This window comes from Oncorhynchus clarkii, chromosome 7, assembly GCF_045791955.1.
Source record: "Oncorhynchus clarkii lewisi isolate Uvic-CL-2024 chromosome 7, UVic_Ocla_1.0, whole genome shotgun sequence".
NCBI classification, from domain to species: Eukaryota; Metazoa; Chordata; class Actinopteri; order Salmoniformes; family Salmonidae; genus Oncorhynchus; species Oncorhynchus clarkii.
In genome coordinates this window covers 11,790,872-11,812,914 of record NC_092153.1, presented here as the reverse complement: position 1 = coordinate 11,812,914, position 22,043 = coordinate 11,790,872, and the positions used below count along the sequence as shown (strand labels likewise).

At 44.7% G+C, this 22,043-nt stretch overlaps 1 protein-coding gene across 5 annotated transcripts in view; it reads right to left on the bottom strand.

The window, feature by feature from the left end:
• The window catches only part of LOC139412871 (tensin-1-like), a 192,228-nt gene that overhangs the window by 39,183 nt on the left and 131,002 nt on the right, over positions 1 to 22,043 (bottom strand). For 4 of the 5 annotated variants that reach the window (XM_071159660.1, XM_071159664.1, XM_071159662.1 and 1 more), the window contains 3 exons: positions 12,312 to 12,441; positions 10,892 to 10,963; positions 10,536 to 10,652 (listed from right to left, as the gene is read on the bottom strand). In XM_071159660.1, coding sequence (XP_071015761.1) covers positions 10,536 to 10,652; positions 10,892 to 10,963; positions 12,312 to 12,441 — 319 coding nt within the window. The remainder of the gene's footprint in view (positions 1 to 10,535; positions 10,653 to 10,891; positions 10,964 to 12,311; positions 12,442 to 22,043) is intronic. The other variant, XM_071159663.1, reaches the window with a different exon arrangement.

Sequence of the window (22,043 nt, the reverse complement as noted above, 5' to 3'; positions counted from 1 at the left end):
GTGGGCTGTAAACCTGCTGCTATGTCTCATGGTGCTGTCAATGCCAGCTCTAACTACACTAGTCCTTCTGTCACTCCTATGAGGGGTACTAGGCCCCTTATTAAACCAGAACAAACTCTCCACTCTATCCAAGGCAGTAACTGTTTCCACACTGCCATAGAAACACCACAGTGACGATACAACATGACGTATTGTGAAAAGCCAGTCAAAGTCCCTCATTCAGCGTCTCAACTCATAACTCACAAGTTAAATTGGTCTTAAAAGAAGTTAGAGCAGGCAGCTTAATAGTTGTGGTGTGCCATAATTGCGGCACATTTATAAAATGTTCCACACGCAAATTACTCACTCAATGATTCAAAGGGTACTGTAAACAACCATGTTGACATAGAAACAAAATAAAGGACATGCTGAGAGAGCCTTGCATCTGCTGCAACTGAGAAAACACTCAAAATCATGCTCCGACAGACCCTCTCATTCAATCATCCAAAGTCAAAAAATAAGTTTGAGAATTTACTACCAACTTACAGTATACTATAACCCAAGCAAACATTAAACTCAAACTTCCATAACTAGGAACAAAAGGTGATGTAACACATAGGTATTCCCAACCTCTACACTACCACTACACAATAAAGAACAATTCAACTGAATTGAACACAACTTCGTTATGAACCACAAAATAAACATATGACACCTACCAATTATCTCCTTAGCCCTATCAACATCTGAGCCCTCACAGTCAACCCTTAGACCTGACTACTGTACTACTGTACTGTACTCACCAGCTGCTGTAATACCGTCAGCCTATATCCTTCCCTTCATTTGGTCCTTTCTTTTACTCTCTGCCTCCCTCATTCTCTCGTTCCAACTCCGGTGACAGTTAGCTAACAAAAAGGGCTTTAGTCCTGGCCAGGGTGTTCCACTCACTGTGTCCCCGTGTCCCCCACTCGCTCTCGTTCTCTCTCCCTCCCTCCCTCCCTCCCTCCCTCCCTCCCTCCCTCCCTCCCTCCCTCCCTCCCTCTCCCTCTCCCTCTCCCTCTCCCTCCCTCCCTCCCTCCCTCCCTCCCTCCCTCCCTCCCTCCCCCCTCCCTCTTTCTCTGTTACCACCCAGCTATTCGAGACATGCCTGGGGCCGTGCCACAGCCAAATATGGGAGGAGAACCATAAACAAGGCCCACACCACAGCCTGCTGCTGTCTCCGGCCACAGTGAACACTCAGCAACACGCACGCACGCACGCACGCACGCACGCACGCACACACGCACACACACACACACACACACACACACACACACACACACACACACACACACACACACACACACACACACACACACACATCCACACATCCACACAGTTTTACTATCACTCTGTTCTTTTCAAAAAACAAATGAAATGATTATCATGGTTACTTTCATGTGTGTAAATAAATATTGTGCACTGAAGGAGGTGTAATTCACAGAGTTTGCATGACCTGTGGACTTGTGTTACCTTCCAGAGCTTTGGCTCAACAGGCTAACGCGGCCTTGAGACATGGTAACAGTCTAGGTTTAGATATCCTATCCCTACAATAACATAAATCTGTTTTACCTAGGGTATACAGTGGCCCAGAAAAGTCACAACACCCTTCAACCAGATTTGCATGTAGTGGTGTAGTGGTGTTTTCTGTCTGGTCACTGAGTGAGTGGGCAGGAGTAGACAACGGACAGAGAGTTGGCCTCTTAAGGCTATAATCCGAGAGGTGAATTGAACAAGGGTTCTGTTTGCGGTGAACATGTTACTTTGTAACAATCTCAGTTGAACGATTTGAATGAACATTCCAAAATGTTACGGTGATGGTAAACCATCAAACAGACAGTTTGGTAATGACTACTGTGGCATTGTAGTGCCAGTAATCAAACTGCAATTACTTTGCTATTCAAATCAAATGTTATTGGTCGCATCCACATATTTAGCAGATGTTATTGCTTGTGTTCCTAGCTCCAACAGTGCAGTAATATCTAACAATACACACAAATCTAAAAAGTAAAAGAATGGAATTAAGAAATATTGAAAGAGTATAAATACATATACAGTGCATTCAGAAAGTATTCAGGCCCCTAGACTTTTTCCACATTTTGTTATGTTACAGCCTTATTCTAAAATTGATTAAATAGTTTATTTCCCTCGTCAATCTACACAAAATACCACATAATGACAAAGAAAAAACAGGTTTTAAGAAATATTTGCAAATGTATTAAGAAAACAAAACTGAAATATTACATTTACATAAGTATTTTTTCAGTCCTTTTTTCAAGCACCTTTGGCTGCGATTACAGCCTCAACTCTACTTGGGTATGATGCTACAAGCTTGGCACACCTGTATTTGGGGAGTTTCTCCCATTATTTTCTGCAGATCTTCTCAAGCTCTGTCAGGTTGGATGGGGAGCGTCGCTGCACAGCTGTTTTCAGGTCTCTCCAAGAGATTTTTCGATCAGGTTCAAGTCCAGGCTCTGGCTGGTCCACTCAAGGACATTCAGAGACTTGTTCCGAAGCCACTCTTGCGTTGTCTTGGCTGTGTGCTTAGGGTTGTTGTCCTGTTGGAAGGTGAACCTTCGCCCCAGTCTGAGGTCCAGAACGCTCTGGAGCAGGTTTTCGTCAAGGATCTCTCTGTACTTTGCTCTGTTTATCTTTCCCTCGATCCTGGCTAGTCTCTCAGTCCCTGCCTCTGAAGAACATCCCCACAGCATGATGCTGCCACCACCATGCTTCACCGTAGAGATGGTGCCAGGTTTCCTCCAGATGTGAAGCTTGACATTCAGGACAAAGAGTTCAATCTTGGTTTCATCAGACCAGAGAATCTTGTTTCTCATGGTCTGGAAGTCTTTATGTCCCTTTTGGCAAACTCCAAGTGGGCTGTCTTTTACTGATGAGTGGCTTCCGTCTGGCCACTCTACCATAAAGGCCTGATTGGTGGTGCTGCAGAGATGGTTGTCCTTCTGAAAGGTTCTCCCATCTCTATAGAGGAACTCTGAAGCTCTGTCAGAGTGACCATCGGGTTCTTGGTCACCTCCCTGACCAAGGCCCTTCTCCCCGATTGCTCAGTTTGTTGCCAGCTCTATGAAGAGTCTTGGTGGTTCCAAACTTCTTCCATTTAAGAATGATGGAGGCCACTGTGTTCTTGGGGACCTTCAATGTTGCAGAATTTTTTTGGTACCCTTCCCCAGATCTGTGCCTCGACACAATCCTGTCTCTAAGCTCTACAGACAATTCCTTTGACCTCATGGCTTGCTTTTTGCTCTGACATGCACTATCAACTGTGGGACCTTCAATTAATTGAATTTACCACAGGTGGACTCCAATCAAGTTGTAGAAACATCTCAAGGATGATCAATAGGAAAAGGATGCACCTAAACTAAATTTTGAGTCTCATAGCAAAGGGTCTGGATACTTATGTAAAGTTATTTCTGTTATAAATATGTTATACATTTGCAAAAATGCATAAAAACCTGTTTTCTCATTGTTATTATGGGGTATTGTGTGTAGATTGCTAAGGATTTTTATTTATTTAAACCATTTTAGAATAAGGCTGTAACGTAACAAAATGTGGAAAAGTCAAGCGGTCTGAATACTTTCCGAAGGCACTGTATGTAATAGAAAGGCCACTTGATTATTTGTAGTGGTAGTTTAGACCTGAAACAGACACTTACGTTCGCCTAACACTACCTCCTCAGACTGTTAGTTAACATTAACGAATGGTCGCGGCTAGCACAAAACAAATGGAATACGCTAGCTAATGTTCGAGCGCTATTTCCCTTGTTGGACCCCAGGTCAACAGCTGAGTACAGGGCAAATAGTGAAGTCCTATTAGTGAAGGAATATTAGTGAAACAGACACACACACACACACACAGACACACACACACACACACACACACACACACACACACACACACACACACACACACACACACACACACACACACACACACACACACACACACACACACACACACACACACACACACTTGAACGCAGGCACACACACTAATAACACACAACTAGTAACTATCAGACAATGCTCTTCACACATCTCAGCAGCACCCAGGCTAAAAGTGGACACAAACCCTCTGAACACCTTCATATTTGCAGATACATCATCATCATCATCAACTTAATGATGTATTATTCTACCAATAACCTTGTTATTCATACAGACCTTTTAAACAGGCTTATCTTTCATATACTCCTTTCATCTGATTTCTACAAAGGTCATTGCAATATGTAAACCAAGGCCTTACCAGAAGCTAGCTGTGACTCTGACACATAGAGTTGAAGTCGGAAGTTTACATACACCTTAGCCAAATACATTTAAACTCAGTTTTTCACAATTCCTGACATTTTAATCCTAGTAAAAATTCCCTGTCTTAGGTCAGTTAGGATCACCACCTTATTTTAAGAATGTGAAATGTCCGAATAATAGTAGAGAGAATGATTTATTTCAGATTTGATTTCTTTCATAATTTGCAGTGGGTCAGAAGTTTACATAAACTCAATTAGTATTTGGTAGCATTGCCTTTATATGATTTAACTTGGGTCAAACGTTTCGGGTAGCCTTCCACAAGCTTCCTACAATAAGTTGGGTGAATTTTGGCCCATTCCTTCTGACAGAGCTGGTGTAACGGAGTCAGGTTTGTAGGCCTCCTTGCTTGCACACACTTTTTCAGTTCTGCCCACACATTTTCTATGGGATTGAGGTCAGGGCTTTGTGATGACCACTCCAATACCTTGACTTTGTTGTCCTTAAGCCATTTTGCTTAGGGTCATTGTGCATTTGGAAGACCAATTTGCGACCAAGCTTTAACTTCCTGACTGATGTCTTGAGATGTTGCTTCAATATATCCACGTAATTTTCCTTCCTCATGAAGCCATCTATTTTGTGAAGTGCACCAGTCCCTCCTGCAACAAAGCACCCCCACAACATGATGCTGCCACCCCCGTGCTTCACAGTCGGGATGGTGTTCTTCGGCTTGCAAGCCTCCCCCTTTTCCCTCCAAACCAAACAACGGTCATTATGGCCAAACAGTTCTATTTTTGTTTCATCAGACAAGAGGACAAGAGGACAATTCTCCAAAAAGTACGATCTTTGTCCCCATGTGCAGTTGCAAACAGTAGTAGGCTTTTTTATGGTGGTTTTGGAGCAGTGGCTTCTTCCATGCTGAGAGGCCTTTCAGGTTATGTCGATTTACTGTTGATATAGATACTTTTGTACCTGTTTCCTCCAGCATCTTCACAAGGTCCTTTGCTGTTGTTCTGGGATTGATTTGGACTCTAGGAGACAGAACGCGTCTCCTTCCTGAGCGGTATGACGGCTGCGCGGTACCATGGTGTTAATACTTGCGTACTATTGTTTGTACAGATGAACGTGGTATCTTCAGGCGTTTGGAAATTGCTCCCAATGACGAACCAGACTTGTGGAGGTCTACAATGTCTTTTCTGAGGTCTTGGCTGATTTCTTTTGATTTTCCCATGATGTCAAGCAAAAAGGCACTGAGTTTGAAGGTTTGAAGAAATACATCCACAGGTACACCTCCAATTGACTCAAATTATGTTAATTAGCCTATCAGAAGCTTCCAAAGCCATGACATAATTTTCTGGAATTTTCCAAGCTGTTTAAAGGCACAATCAACTTAGTGTATGTAAACTTCTGACCCACTGGAATTGTGATACAGTGAATTTTAAATAAGTTAAAGTTAAAGTTAAATAATCTGTCTGTAAACAATTGTTTAAAAAATTATTTGTGTCATGCACAAAGTAGATGTCCTAACCGACTTGCCAAAACTATAGATAGTTAACAAGATATTTGTGGAGTGGTTGAAAAACGAGTTTTAATGACTCCAACCTAAGTGTATGTAAACTTCCGACTTCAACTGTATCTACATCAATGCTCAATGCTCCTAATGCTTTTAATGACAAGAGTCCACTGGAGCACACAGCGTCACGACAGGGATGGGAAAACCCTCCATTTGTCCAGAACCTAATGAAAGCTAGGCTACACAGCGTAGCTTGTCCGTCTGCATGTTAGCCATTTTAGTGCCTAAAAACTGGTCCCTCATCGACATTCACCTGACCTGTCGACTGCAACACTGTGATCAAAAGAGGAGGAAGAGAGAGAGGGAGGGAAAGAGAGAGGGAGGGGAGAGGGCGGTATTTTCAGAACAGACCCCTTGGTGAAGAAACGTTGAGGTGGGCCAACAAGCAGCTAGCGACCGGTCTTGAACCCTCACTCCAGAACCCAAGCTGAAGCCCTTGAGAGAGGGAGGGAAAGAGAGGAAGGGAAAGAGAGAGAGGAAGGGTATTTTCAGAGTAGACCCCTTGGCGGATAAACATTGAGGTGGGTAGCAAAGCAGCTAGCAAACGAACGAACCCTAGCTCAAAACCCAAGCCCAGCCTTGGAACACAGACATCTTCCTTCAACCTATAAAACCACTTGAGCTTTCACAGAGGTTCACTTTCAGCCCAAGACCAATTGAATGGTGGTCACACAATATTCTAGCACCATGTACTGAATCCACATTTTTCCAATCCAATCCAACTGCTAAGGAAGCAAAGCCTGCAATTAGCTAAGCGAGGGGACTGGCAGAATGCTTTCTGCTGAGCCAACCAGAACCAAACATCTAGTCCATTCAATTAGGATCAAACTGCCAACACCAGCATTTCCCAATGACCTTTTTTACATAGCAATTACCACAAGAGCTCTCCAGAGAGTTGAATATGATATAATACAGTGGTTTCTATTCAAGCCATAGTGCATGTTGGAGCGTATTACCGCTGCACCAAAATGGCTGCCGAGGGCCTAGCTTGACATGATGGCTACTTGCCACGGCCTGTGCTCTGGTGCAACTGCCTCCTCTCTCTCTCCACTTGGGGCATATGGGTGGCATAAGATAGGGTGCACACTGCCCTCACTGTATTCATTGTCTTGTCCCGTCCACAATACTAATCAATAGGAACCATGATGAATGATGACAGCCCCAGTGAGGGCTATGGAATGGGGCAGTGGGACTGCAGAAGCAGAGGGGTAAGGTGGAGGAGGTGGAGGAGGAAGGGGAGTAGAGGTGAGAGGAGGTGAGCAGGAGTTTGGTGTGGGGTCCCGTCATCTCCTGACCCCCAGCCCTAGCCCCTTGCACACCCACACTGTGAGCTGGGTGGGGGGTGGTGGTGGGAGTGCAGGGGTTCGGGTTACCAGCAGAGCGACTGACTACCACCTATTTCTGCAGCAGCTATTTAAAGGAGTGAATGACAGGTGTGTGTGTGTGGGGGGGGGGGGGGGGGGGGGCTTTATGGCATGGGGGGGAGAGGAAAGGGGGAGATAGGGGCAAATGATGAGAACAAGAGGAGGCAAGAGTGGTAGGGCAAGGTAGTCACTAGATTGGCCATGCTTAAACAAACAAAAGTGAATAGGAATATGTGAAAGAATCACAATGTCCGAACGGCTGAGGAAGATGTATGCTCTTACTTTTAGATGTGGAGAGAGGTGGTGCAGTGGAATGCCAGTGGAAGTACCATTGGAAGTACCAGTGGAAGTACCAGTGGAAGTACCCGTGGAAGTACAAGTAGAATGCCAGTGGAAGTACCAGTGGAAGTACCTGTAGAATGCCAGTGGAAGTACCAGTGGAAGTACCAGTGGAAGTACCAGTGGAATGCCAGTGGAAGTACCAGTGGAATGCCAGTGGAAGTACCATTGGAAGTACCAGTGGAAGTACCAGTGGAAGTACCCATGGAAGTACAAGTAGAATGCCAGTGGAAGTACCAGTGGAAGTACCTGTAGAATGCCAGTGGAAGTACCAGTGGAAGTACCAGTGGAAGTACCAGTGGAATGCCAGTGGAAGTACCAGTGGAAGTACCAGTAGAATGCCAGTGGAAGTACCAGTGGAAGTACCAGTGGAATGCCAGTGGAAGTACCAGTGGAAGTACCAGTAGAATGCCAGTGGAAGTACCAGTGGAAGTATCAGTAGAATGCCAGTGGAAGTATTAGGGAAGTACCAGTAGAATGCCAGTGGAAGTACCAGTGGAAGTACCAGTAGAATGCCAGTGGAAGTACCAGTGGAAGTACCAGTAGAATGCCAGTGGAAGTACCAGTGGAAGTACCAGTAGAATGCCAGTGGAAGTACCAGTGGAATGCCAGTGGAAGTACCAGTAGAATGCCAGTGGAAGTACCAGTGGAAGTACCAGTGGAATGCCAATGGAAGTACCAGTGGAAGTACCAGTAGAATGCCAGTGGAAGTACCAGTGGAAGTACCAGTAGAATGCCTGTGGAAGTACCAGTAGAATGCCAGTGGAAGTACCAGTGGAAGTACCAGTAGACTGCCAGTGGAAGTACCAGTAGAATGCCAGTGGAAGTACCAGTAGATTGCCAGTGGAAGTACTAGTGGAAGTACCAGTAGAATGCCAGTGGAAGTACCAGTGGAAGTACCAGTAGAATGCCAGAGGAAGTACCAGTGGAAGTACCAGTAGAATGCCAGTGGAAGTACCAGTGGAAGTACCAGTGGAATGCCAGTGGAAGTACCAGTGGAAGTACCAGTAGAATGCCAGTGGAAGTACCAGTGGAAGTACCAGTAGAATGCCAGTGGAAGTACCAGTGGAAGTACCAGTAGAATGCCAGTGGAAGTACCAGTAGAATGCCAGTGGAAGTACCAGTGGAAGTACCAGTAGAATGCCAATGGAAGTACCAGTGGAAGTACCAGTAGAATGCCAGTGGAGGTCCCAGTGGAAGTACCAGTAGAATGCCAGTGGAAGTACCAGTGGAAGTACCAGTAGAATGCCAGTGGAAGTACAAGTGGAAGTATCAGTAGAATGCCAGCGGAAGTACCAGTGGAAGTACCAGTAGAATGCCAGTGGAAGTACCAGTAGAATGCCAGTGGAAGTACCAGTGGAAGTACCAGTAGAATGCCAGTGGAAGTACCAGTGGAAGTACCAGTAGAATGCCAGTGGAAGTACCAGTGGAATGCCAGTGGAAGTACCAGTAGAATGCCAGTGGAAGTACCAGTGGAAGTACCAGTGGAATGCCAACGGAAGTACCAGTGGAAGTACCAGTAGAATGCCAGTGGAAGTACCAGTGGAAGTACCAGTAGAATGCCTGTGGAAGTACCAGTAGAATGCCAGTGGAAGTACCAGTGGAAGTACCAGTAGACTGCCAGTGGAAGTACCAGTAGAATGCCAGTGGAAGTACCAGTAGATTGCCAGTGGAAGTACCAGTGGAAGTACCAGTAGAATGCCAGTGGAAGTACCAGTGGAAGTACCAGTAGAATGCCAATGGAAGTACCAGTGGAAGTACCAGTAGAATGCCAGTGGAGGTCCCAGTGGAAGTACCAGTAGAATGCCAGTGGAAGTACCAGTGGAAGTACCAGTAGAATGCCAGTGGAAGTACCAGTGGAAGTACCAGTAGAATGCCAGTGGAAGTACCAGTGGAAGTACCAGTAGAATGCCAGTGGAAGTACCAGTGGAAGTACCAGTAGAATGCCAGTGGAATTACCAGTAGAATGCCAGTGGAAGTACCAGTAGAATGCCAGTGGAAGTACCAGTAGAATGCCAGTGGAAGTACCAGTAGAATGCCAGTGGAAGTACCAGTGGAAGTACCAGTGGATGTGCCATGTTCCTAAATGCTGTGGCCTCTCATTATCACCATCATTTACCAAACACCAGGGGCTCTATAGGAACACCTGCTGGCCAAGAAGAGGACTGTGTTCCCCACAACTAATCATGGGTTGCATCACAGAGTAGCACCAGAAAGTCCCTAACTGTACAGTGTGATATGGCTCTAGATGGCTCTCATGGCTCTACCACCGCAAGGAGGCATTCATTACATTTCATGAAAATGATATTGGCCAATTATCACACCATTCTGCTGTTGAGGTATACTGCCAGCCAACTGGAGGTCAGCCAACACCCTTTGGTTTCTTCTAGACTGTGAGGAGGGGGGGGGGGGGGGGGTTCTACTGATTTACATGTCAACATCTGCCTGATGAGTCCGGCACTTGTAGATGTATGAGTGTGTGTGTGTGTGTGTGTGTGTGTGTGTGTGTGTGTGTGTGTGTGTGTGTGTGTGTGTGTGTGTGTGTGTGTGTGTGTGTGTGTATGTGTGTAAATTATTTTAATAACACTACTTTAAAGTACTACTTTTTTTACTATTTTACAAGGTGGCCTTCACTTTTCTATTAAGCACGGGAGGTTGGTGTCACCTTAATTGGGGAGGTCGGGCTCGTGATAATGGCTCGGGCGGCTTTAGTGGAATGGTATCAAATATATGAAACATTTGGTTTGTAGGTGGTTGATGCCATTCCATTTGCTCTGTTATGGCTAATATTATGAGCCATCCTCCCCTCAGCAGCCTCCAGTGCTATTAAGGTATCTTTTACTCAAGTATGACAACTGGGAACTTTTTCCACCACTCTGTGTGTGTGTGTGTGTGTGTGTGTGTGTGTGTGTGTGTGTGTGTGTGTGTGTGTGTGTGTGTGTGTGTGTGTGTGTGTGTGTGTGTGTGGTCTTGGTGCTCACCATCTACTGTATCCTCGCAGCCCCTGTTGAAGTTCTCGTAGGAGTCCCAGCGGATGAGGGGGTTTTGGGTATTGTAGTCCACCGACACTTGTGGGCCATTCTCAAGGTGGCCCATTCCTGAGAGACACAAAGCCAGCTGGGTAATGCAGTCTTTAACCCATTAATGTCCATAACAGAAATACAATATAACATGTACTTTCTGCATAGCCACATGCAGTTAACTATGCTGGCAACACACAATCAATTTACACCAATCCATGCTGTGCTGCATTACCTTATGGTACTAACTATAGTTTGTGTATACATTGCTACATGTAGCATGCATTGAAGCATTCAACTTGAAATACACTGATTACCTGTACCTTTGATTTTCTCAGGTCCGAAGGAGAAGACAAATTCCACTTTCCCATATTCTGGAAATCTCTCATCTGTGTAGTGACACACATTAAACGACAATCAATTTCACATTTTTACAGAGGCCAGGTAAATACAGTACACACGCGAACATGTGTACGCACTTCAACAAACACACGTACACACGTGCACACACACATTAAACAACAATCAATTTACATTTTTTGGGAGAGGCCACATAGGTACATACACACACAAACATGTGTACGCACTGCTACAAAGACACACACACACAGTCACCCACGCACACATACACACACACACAGTCACCCCCGCACACATACACACACACACAGTCACCCCCGCACACATACACACACAGTCAGCCCCGCACACATACACACACGCAGTCACCCACGCACACACACACATACACAGTCACCCCCGCACACAATACACACACAGTCACCCCTGCACACATTCACACACATAGTCACCCACACATACACACACACAGTCACCCACGCACACATACACACACAGTCACCCACGCACACATACACACACACAGTCACACACACATACACCCACACAGACACCCACACACACATACACACACACAGTCACCCACACATACACACACACAGTCACCCACACATACACACACAGTCACCCACGTACACATACACACACACACAGCCACCCACACATACACACACACAGTCACCCACACATACACACACACAGTCACCCACACATACACACACATACACAGCCACCCACACATACACACACACAGTCACCCACACATACACATACACAGTCACCCACACATACAAACACTTTAAACAATGCCACTTAATATAATGTTTACATACCCTACATTACTCATCTCATATGTATATACTGTACTCTATATCATCTACTGCATCTTGCCATCTTTATGTAATACATGTATCACTAGCCACTTTAAACTATGCCACTTTATGTTTACATACCCTACATTACTCATCTCATGTGTATATACTGTTCTCGATACCATCTACTGCATCTTGCCTATGCCGTTCTGTACCATCACTCATTCATATATCTTTATGTACATATTCTTTATCCCTTTACACTTGTGTATATAAGGTAGTAGTTGTGTAATTGTTAGGCTAGATTACTCGTTGGTTATTACTGAATTGTCGGAACTAGAAGCACAAGCATTTCGCTACACTCGCATTAACATCTGCTAACCATGTGTATGTGACAAATAACATTTGATTTGACCCACGCACACATACACACACACACAGTCACCCACACATACACATCCATACATACACACACACACAGTCACCCACCCACACATACACACACACAGTCACCCACACACACACACATACACACACACAGTCACCCACACATACACACACACACCTTTAAAAGTCTGATCCAGTTCATTCTTCCCAAAGACCACTCCCAGGTCGTGGATGGCACAGGTGTGGAACTGCACTCTGAATATCACATCCCTAATGGGGCTCCGGAAACGCTTGTGGTAACACTTCAACTGGAGGAGGAGGAGGAGGAGGAGGAGGAGGAGGAGGAGGAGGAGAGAGTAAGCATATAACCAGACATCAAGACAAGGACTTTTGCTACAGTCAAACCAGACGAGGGAAACAGTCCAGATTGCCAAACTCATGGTCTATATCTCCAGGCCTAAACCCTGCTGGTCCTAGAGATCAGACCATGGTTCCCCACCAGAACAGAACATGGTCAGTACAATGGAGGCATGTTCTGATGGGGAGGCACGTCTGGTGTGGTCTGGTCTGGCGTGGTCTGGTGTGGTCTGGTGTGGTGGAACAAGGACACATTCTTCCCTAATAGAACTCTAGTGAACAGGAAGGCAAGATAACATTACAGAGAGAGAGAGAGAGAGAGAGAGAGAGAGAGAGAGAGAGAGAGAGAGAGAGAGAGAGAGGCAAAGAGAGAGACAAAGAGAGAGACAAAGAGAGAGAGCAAGAGAGAGAGAGAGAGAGAGAGAGAGAGAGAGAGAGAGAGAGAGAGAAAAATGTTTTCCTGGAACAAATGTTTCACTGTAATAATGAAGGTGTAAACTTGTCAGTAGAAAACCTAAACAGTATATTTGACCTCTCAGCTTCCCTATCAAATCTAAAAATGTCAAGCTGACAACCAAAGATAATTAACAACAATGACAAATGATTTGATGAAGAAGGCAAAAACCTAAGAAAGAAATTGAGAAACCTATCCAACCAAAAACATGGAGACCCAGAAAACCTGAGTCTACGCTCACTAAAACAATACAGAAATACACTACGGAAAAAGAAGGAAAGGCATGTCAGAAATCAGCTCAATGTAATTGAAGAATCCATAGAATCGAACCACTCCTGGGAAAATTAGAAAACTCTAAACAAACAACAATCACAAATAATTATCTATCCAAAACTGAGATACATGGATAAACCACTTCGCCAATCTTTTTGGCTCTATAACAAAGAACAAACAACAAAAGCATATACACTACCGTTCAAAAGTTTGGGGTCACTTAGAAATGTCCTTGTTTTTTGAAAGAAAAGCACATTTTTAGTCCATTAAAATAACACCACATTTATCAGAAATACAGTGTAGACATTGTTAATGTTGTAAATGACTATTACTAAAAGCACTCACAAACTTCTACAGATGCACAATCGAGAGCATCCTGTCGGGCTGTATCACCACCTGGTACGGCAACTGCTCCGCCCACAACCGTAAGGCTCTCCAGAGGGTAGTGAGGTCTGCACAACGCATCACCAGGGGCAAACTACCTGCCCTCCAGGACACCTACACCACCCGATGTCACAGGAAGGCCATAAAGATCATCAAGGACAACAACCACCCGAGCCACTGCCTGTTCACCCCGCTATCATCCAGAAGGCGAGGTCAGTACAGGTGCATCAACAGCTTCTATCTCAAGGCCATCAGACTGTTAAACAGCCACCACTAACATTGAGTGGCTGCTGCCAACACACTGACTCAACTCCAGCCACTTTAATAATGGGAATTGATGTAAAATATATCACTAGCCACTTTAAACAATGCTACTTAATATAATGTTTACATACCCTACATTATTTATCTCATATGTATACGTATATACTGTACTCTATATCATCTACTGCATCTTTATGTAATACATGTATTACTAGCCACTTTAAACTATGCCACTTTGTTTACATACTCATCTCATATGTATATACTGTACTCGATACCATCTACTGCATCTTGCCTATGCCGCTCTGTACCATCACTCATTCATATATCTTTATGTACATATTCTTTATCCCTTTACACTTGTGTGTATAAGGTAGTAGTTTTGGAATTGTTAGCTAGATTACTCGTTGGTTATTACCGCATTGTCGGAACTAGAAGCACAAGCATTTCGCTACACTCGCATTAACATCTGCTAACCATGTGTATGTGACAAATAAAATTTGATTTGATTTGATTTGTAGCTGCAAACGGCTGATTTTTTATGGAATATCTACATAGGCGTACAGAGGCCCATTATCAGCAACCATCACTCCTGTGTTCCAATGGCACGTTGTGTTATAATTTTAAAATTCTAATTGTTCATTAGAAAACCCTTTTGCAATTATGTTAGCACAGCTGAAAACTGTTGTGCTGATTAAATAAGCAAAAAACTGGCCTTCTTTAGACTAGTTGAGTATCTGGAGCATCAGCATTTGTGGGTTCAATTACAGGCTCAAAATGGCCAGAAACAAAGAACTTTCTTCTGAAACTCGTCAGTCTATTCTTGTTCTGAGAAATGAAGGCTATTCCATGCGAGAAATTGCCAAGAAACTGAAGATCTCATACAAAGCTGTGTACTATTTCCTTCACAGAACAGTGCAAACTGTCTCTAACCAGAATAGAGGGAGTGGGAGGCCCCGGTGCACAACTGAGCAAGCGGACAAGTACATAAGAGTGTCTAGTTTGAGAAACAGATGCCTCACAAATCCTCAACTAGCAGCTTCATTAAATAGTACCCGCAAAACACCAGTCTCAGCATCAACAGTGAAGAGGTGACTCGGGGATGCTGACCTTCTAGGTATATTCTCGGTGAACAACGTAAAACACCAAATAATGCATGCACAGCAGAATCTTTGTATTTATTTAACTAGGCTATTCAGTTAAGAACAAATCTTACTTACAATGACGGCCTACACTGGCCAAACCCGATGACGCTGGACCAATTATGCTGCCCTATGGGACTCCCAATGACAGCCAGTTGTGATACAGTACCGTCTGGATTTGAACCAGGGTGTCTGTGGTGACGCATCAAGCACTGAGATGCAGTGCCTTAGACCGCTGTGCCACCCAGGAGCCCAATTAGGCAGATACCTTCTAACTATCAAAATCCAGAAAAGAGCTGTTAAATTCTACAACCACCTAAAAGGAAGTGATTCCCAAACCTTCCATAACAAAGCCATCACCTACAGAGAACTGAACCTGGAGAAGAGTCCCCTAAGCAAGCTGGTCCTGGGGCTCTGTTCAAGAACACAAACATACGCCACAGAGCCCCAGGACAGCAACACAATTAGACCCAACCAAATCATAAGAAAACAAAAAGATAATTACTTGACACATTGGAAGAATATACAAAACAACTGAGCAAACTAGAATGAGCAAACCTTCCATAAGGGTTAGGGTTAGGGTTAGGGTTAGGGAGTGAGAGAGAGAGAGAGAGAGAGAGAGAGAGAGAGAGAGAGAGACACAGTGAGAGAGAATGAGAGAGAGAGAGAGAGAGAGAGAGAGAGAGAGACAGAGACACAGTGAGAGAGAATGAGAGAGAGAGAGAGAGAGAGAGAGAGAGAGAGAGAGACAGAGACACAGAGAGAGAGAATGAGAGAGAGTAAGAGGGAGCGCAGAGCAGAGCAGAGGTCAGGATCAGAGCTCCTGCATTTTTCATCATTTTCTTTAAAAAAGATAGATTAGGAGTTAGATAAACTTGGATTTTTTGTCAGGACCACATACTGGATTATACCCTCTACAACATAACCCCTACTTCAAATCAAAACTTAAAACCTACAACCTGATTTTGGACGGAATTTTGGCAGAATACCTGACCACTGTGACTGACCCAAAATTAAGGAAATCTTTGCATATGTACAGACTCTTTGAGCATAGCCTTGCTATTGAGAAAGGATGCCTAAGGCAGATCTGGCTCTCAAGAGAAGACAGGCTATGTGCACACTGCCCACAAAATGGGGTGGAAACTGAGCTGCACTTCCTAACCTCCTGTCCAATGTATGACCATATTAGAGACACATATTTCCCTCAGATTACACAGATCCACAAAGAATTTGAAAACAAATCTAATCTTGATAAACTCACATATCTACTGGGTGAAATACCACAGTATGCCATCACAGCAGCAAGATTTGTGACCTGTCGCCACAAGAAAAGGGAGAGAGAGAGAGACAGAGACACAGAGAGGGAATGAGAGAAAGAGAGAGAGAGAGAGAGAGAGACAGAGACACAGACACAGAGAGAGGGAATGAGAGAAAGAGAGAGAGAGAGAGAGAGAGAGAGCGAGAGAGAGAGAGAGAGAGAGAGAGACAGAGACACAGTGAGAGAGAGAGAGAGAGAGACAGAGACAGAGACACAGAGAGAGGGAATGAGAGAGAGAGAGAGAGAGAGAGAGAGAGAGAGAGACAGAGAGAGAGAGAGAGAGAGAGACACAGTGAGAGAGAATGAGAGAGAGAGAGAGAGAGACAGTGAGAGAGAGAGAGAGAGAGAGAGAGAGAGAGAGAGAGACAGAGACAGAGACACAGTGAGAGAGAATGAGAGAGAGAGAGAGAGAGAGAGAGACAGATACACAGTGAGAGAGAATGAGAGAGAGAGAGATAGAGAGAGAGAGAGAGAGAGAGACACAGAGACACAGAGAGAGAGAATGAGAGAGCGTGAGTGAGCGCAGAGCAGAGCAGAGGTCAGGATCAGAGCTCCTGCATTTTTCAGCATTTTCTTTAAAAAATATAGATTAGGAGTTAGATAAACTTGGATTTTTTTGTCAGGACCACATACTGGATTATACCCTCTACAACATAACCCCTACTTCAAATCAAAACTTAAAACCTACAACCTGATTTTGGACGGAATTACGGAATCACCTGGAAAGTTCACAACTACCAAGGCTTTATTACCCTATACAGCAAATTCTCTGAAAAACAACAGAAACCTGAAAACACCATCCAACCTGGAACTGAGTGAGTAATGTTTAGTCTGAAACTATATTTTATTTCCAAAAGCCAAGAAGAAAAATACACAACATTACTTTATAAGGACTGAATTCTAACATAATTCTACCAAGCTTGATACAGCTTCAACTAGCACTGACGTGTCAAGTGAGAGGTGTCAAAGCCCATTAGCCCAACAATGGCAGGAGAGTCACACAGTCTACCCCAACCAAATGGAGAGGCCTTAGAAGCTCCCTCCCGCTGTTCAGAGGTAATTAAAATACAGTACCCTTTGCATGTAAAGAATGATAAGGCAAGAAAAGATTACAAAATGAAGCTCCTTATGGAAAATCAAGAAACACTTTTTGCTGACTATTACAAAAATGGGAACATCAGCAACCTTATCTTCCACACAAACCATCCCCTGGCATGGCACAGTTCTATATTAGCACACTACCCCTTTGTTAAGAGAGGGGTGGAAACTCAGAATACTTGATAACGAGGACTCTGAGTCAAGTAATATAAATATCTATAAGTCCGGAACAGTAATGGTACAGAGTAACCCCAAACAGTTTCAGCTGGACTTTCACCTAATCAAAGAATTAGCCCAGCAGGAGAAGCTCTCCCTTGATAAAGATACCCCCACACCGAGCGGGTCAGACCAGACCTCTTCATTATGTAACCCCACAGATGAGCAACCCCCAGCGGAGAGTCAACCTCCCAGCACAGATTACCACTCCCTCATTGAAATGAAGGACAAATTCACACAGCTGGAGGTAAGTCAGGTGGAGCTGGAACAGCAGGTGATTACACTTCAGTCAGCACAGACCCAGACAACAGTCCAGCACAACAACAGCCCCTTAACCAGACCCGGAGAGCTGGAGGTGGACAGAGACATATCTGCACTTTGGACAGTGGTGAGACAAATACAACAGGAGAAAGAGGAGCAGAACAGAGCACTAGAGGAGAGTATCAGACTGCTGGTGGAGGAGAGGTTGAGGGGGATGAAGGAGAGGGTGAGGGGAATGGTGGAGAAGTTGAGGGGGACGGCGTGTGACAGAGAACAACCCACTAGAGAGGTGGCCACCCTCACAGAGAAGCCAGCAGAACAGCCCACCTCAGCACCCAACAAAAGTATCGACACCACAGCAGAACAGTCCACACCAGACCCTGACCATAGAGTCGACACCACAGCAGAACAGTCCACACCAGACCCTGACCATAGAGTCGACATCACAGCAGAACAGACAAATGAAGAACCCCAAGCCCAGAGGCTCTCACCCCCTCTGAGCACCCCCCCTGTCAGCAACCCTGATAGCCCTTCTGACAACCCCCCACACCCACTGAGGACAAACACAAGACACAGATTGTACTACTTATGGACTCAAATGGGAAATATATAGAAGAAAAAAAACTTTCCCAAACACAGTGTGTCTAAACTCTGGTGTCCAAACACCCAGCATGCCCTAGACCTTCTGTCTGAGGCCAAACTAGGCTCACCCAGCCACATAATAATACACACAGGCACAAACGACCTGAGAGCACAGCAGGAAAGAGTGGCCACAGCACTGAAGGGAGTGATTGAAAAGGCTTCTTCTACTTTCCCCAACGCACAAGTGGTTATCTCCACCCTGCTACCACGAAAAGACTTCCACCCTGCCACAATACAGCGGGTAAATGCGAGTATTTCCTGTGACTGTGCCTCAAAACCAAACGTTTTCCTGGCCCACCACTCCACCCTGGACTTGAACAACCTCTATGACCAGGTCCACCTCTACAAGGCAGCAGTGCCCACCTTTGCCCGAACTCTAAAGGACATCGCTCTCAAACGTATCCCCAACACTTCACACAGGAGCAACAGATCAATAGACACCCCACCCAGACCAGCGAGACACCCTCCCAGATCTGCAGGACCCCCCCCTGGACCTACACATAGAGGACCCACGCCAAGAGGAATTACATCCAGACCACAGTACACCCAGACACATCCACACCCCCACCAATCAACCCCCCCCCCCCCCCCCCCCCCCACGTCAACCATGCCCACACCCCATTTAGGCCCCCTCAGATCAGACCTATGCCACTCCTGCCCACCCCATGCACCCCACCCCCGCAAAGAGGGCCTCAACATGGAAGCCACACATACACCCAGGTAGTGAGCGGGCAAACAGTCCCAACCCCCACTCTCACACTCGCCCAAGCCAATGGCATGTACCAGATGCTCAGCAGGCTCTGCTCACACTTACTGGCCTGAGGCCAAACCACGACCAACAACATTGGACACTCTATGGAACAAAAAACCTTCACTATATTATCCTGGAATATCCAAGGCCTGAGGTCATCTGCCTTTGGCCTAAAGAGCAGAAACCCGGACTTCACCAAAGAAATCGGTAATACAGATATTGTCATCCTGCAAGAAACCTGGTATAGAGGAGATGGACCCACTGGTTGCCCTCTAGGTTACAGAGAGCTGGTAGTCCCATCCACCAAACTACCAGGTGTGAAACAGGGAAGGGACTCAGGGGGTATGCTAATTTGGTATAGAGCAGACCTAACTCACTCCATTAAATTAATAAAAACAGGAACATTCTACATTTGGCTAGAAATTCAAAAGGAAATTATCCTAACAGAGAAAAATGTCCTCCTGTGTGCTACCTATATCCCCCCACTAGAATCCCCATATTTTAATGAAGACAGCTTCTCCATCCTGGAGGGGGAAATCAATCATTTCCAGGCCCAGGGACATGTACTAGTCTGTGGCGACCTATATGCCAGAACCGGACAAGAACCTGACACCCTCAGCACACAGGGGGACAAACACCTGCCTGGAGGTGACAGCATTCCCTCCCACATATGCCCCCCTAGGCACAACTATGACAACATAACCAACAAAAACGGGTCACAACTCCTGCAGCTCTGTCGCACGCTGGGTATGTACATAGTCAACGGTAGGCTTCGAGGGGACTCCTATGGTAGGTACACCTATAGCTCATCTCTTGGCAGTAGTACTGTAGACTACTTTATCACTAACCTCAACCCAGAGTCTCTCAGAGCGTTCACAGTCAGCCCACTGACACCCCTATCAGACCACAGCAAAATCACAGTTTACTTAAACAGAGCAATACTCAATCATGAGGCATCAAAGCCAAAGGAACTCAGTAACATTAAGAAATGCTATAGATGGAAGGAATGCAGTTTGGAAACCTACCAAAAAACTATTAGGCAACAACAAATTCAATCCCTTTTAGGCAATTTCCTGGGTAAAACGTTCCACTGTAATAATGAAGGTGTAAACTTGGCAGTAGAAAATCTTAACAGTATATTTGACCTCTCAGCTTCCCTATCAAATCTAAAAATCTCAAATAGAAAACCGAAGAAAATTAACAATAATGAAATGGTTTGATGAAGAATGCAAAAATCTAAGAAAGAAATTGAGAAACCTGTCCAACCAAAAACATAGAGACCCGGAAAACCTGAGTCTACGCCTTCACTATGGGGAATCACTAAAACAATACAGAAATACACTACGGAAAAAGAAGGAACAGCATGTCAGAAATCAGCTCAATGCAATTGAAGAATCCATAGACTCTAACCACTTCTGGGAAAATTGGAAAACACTAAACAAACAACAACACGAAGAATTATCTATCCAAAATTGAGATGTATGGGTAAACCACTTCTCCAATCTTTTTGGCTCTATAACAAAGAATAAAGAGCAAAAACATATACATTATCAAATACAGATCTTAGAATCAACTATTAAAGACTACCAGAACCCACTGGATTCTCCAATTACATTGAATGAGTTACAGGACAAAATAAAAACCCTCCAACCCAAAAAGGCCTGTGGTGTTGATGGTATCCTCAATGAAATGATCAAATATACAGACAACAAATTCCAATTGGCTATACTAAAACTCTTTAACATCATACTTAGCTCTGGCATCTTCCCCAATATTTGGAAACAAAGACTGATCACCCCAATCCACAAAAGTGGAGACAAATTTGACCCCAATAACTACCGTGGAATATGTGTCAACAGTAACCTTGGGAAAATCCTCTGCATTATTATTAACAGCAGACTCGTACATTTCCTCAATGAAAACATTGTACTGAGCAAATGTCAAATTGGCTTTTTACCAAATTACCGTACAACAGACCATGTATTCACCCTGCACACCCTTGACAACCAAACAAACCAAAACAAAGGCAAAGTCTTCTCATGCTTTGTTGATTTCAAAAAAGCCTTCGACTCAATCTGGCATGAGGGTCTGCTATACAAACTGATGGAAAGTGGTGTTGGGGGTAAAACATACGACATTATAAAATCCATGTACACAAACAACAAGTGTGCGGTTAAAATTGGCAAAAAACACACACATTTCTTCACACAGGGTCGTGGGGTTAGACAGGGATGCAGCTTAAGCCCCACCCTCTTCAACATATTTATCAACGAATTGGCGCGGGCACTAGAAAAGTCTGCAGCACCCGGCCTCCCCCTGCTAGAATCCGAAGTCAAATGTCTGCTGTTTGCCGATGACCTGGTGCTTCTGTCACCAACCAAGGAGGGCCTACAGCAGCACCTAGATCTTATGCACAGATTCTGTCAGACCTGGGCCCTGACAGTAAATCTCAGTAAGACCAAAATAATGGTGTTCCAAAAAAGGTCCATTCACCAGGACCACAAATACAAATTCCATCTAGACACTGTTGCCCTAGAGCACACAAAAAACTATACATACCTTGGCCTAAACATCAGCGCCACAAGTAACTTCCACAAAGCTGTGAACGATCTGAGAGACAAGGCAAGAAGGGCATTCTATGCCATCAAAAGAAACAAAAATTTCAACATACCAATTAGGATTTGGCTAAAAATACTTGAATCAGTCATAGAGCCCATTGCCCTTTATGGTTGTGAGGTCTGGGGTCCGCT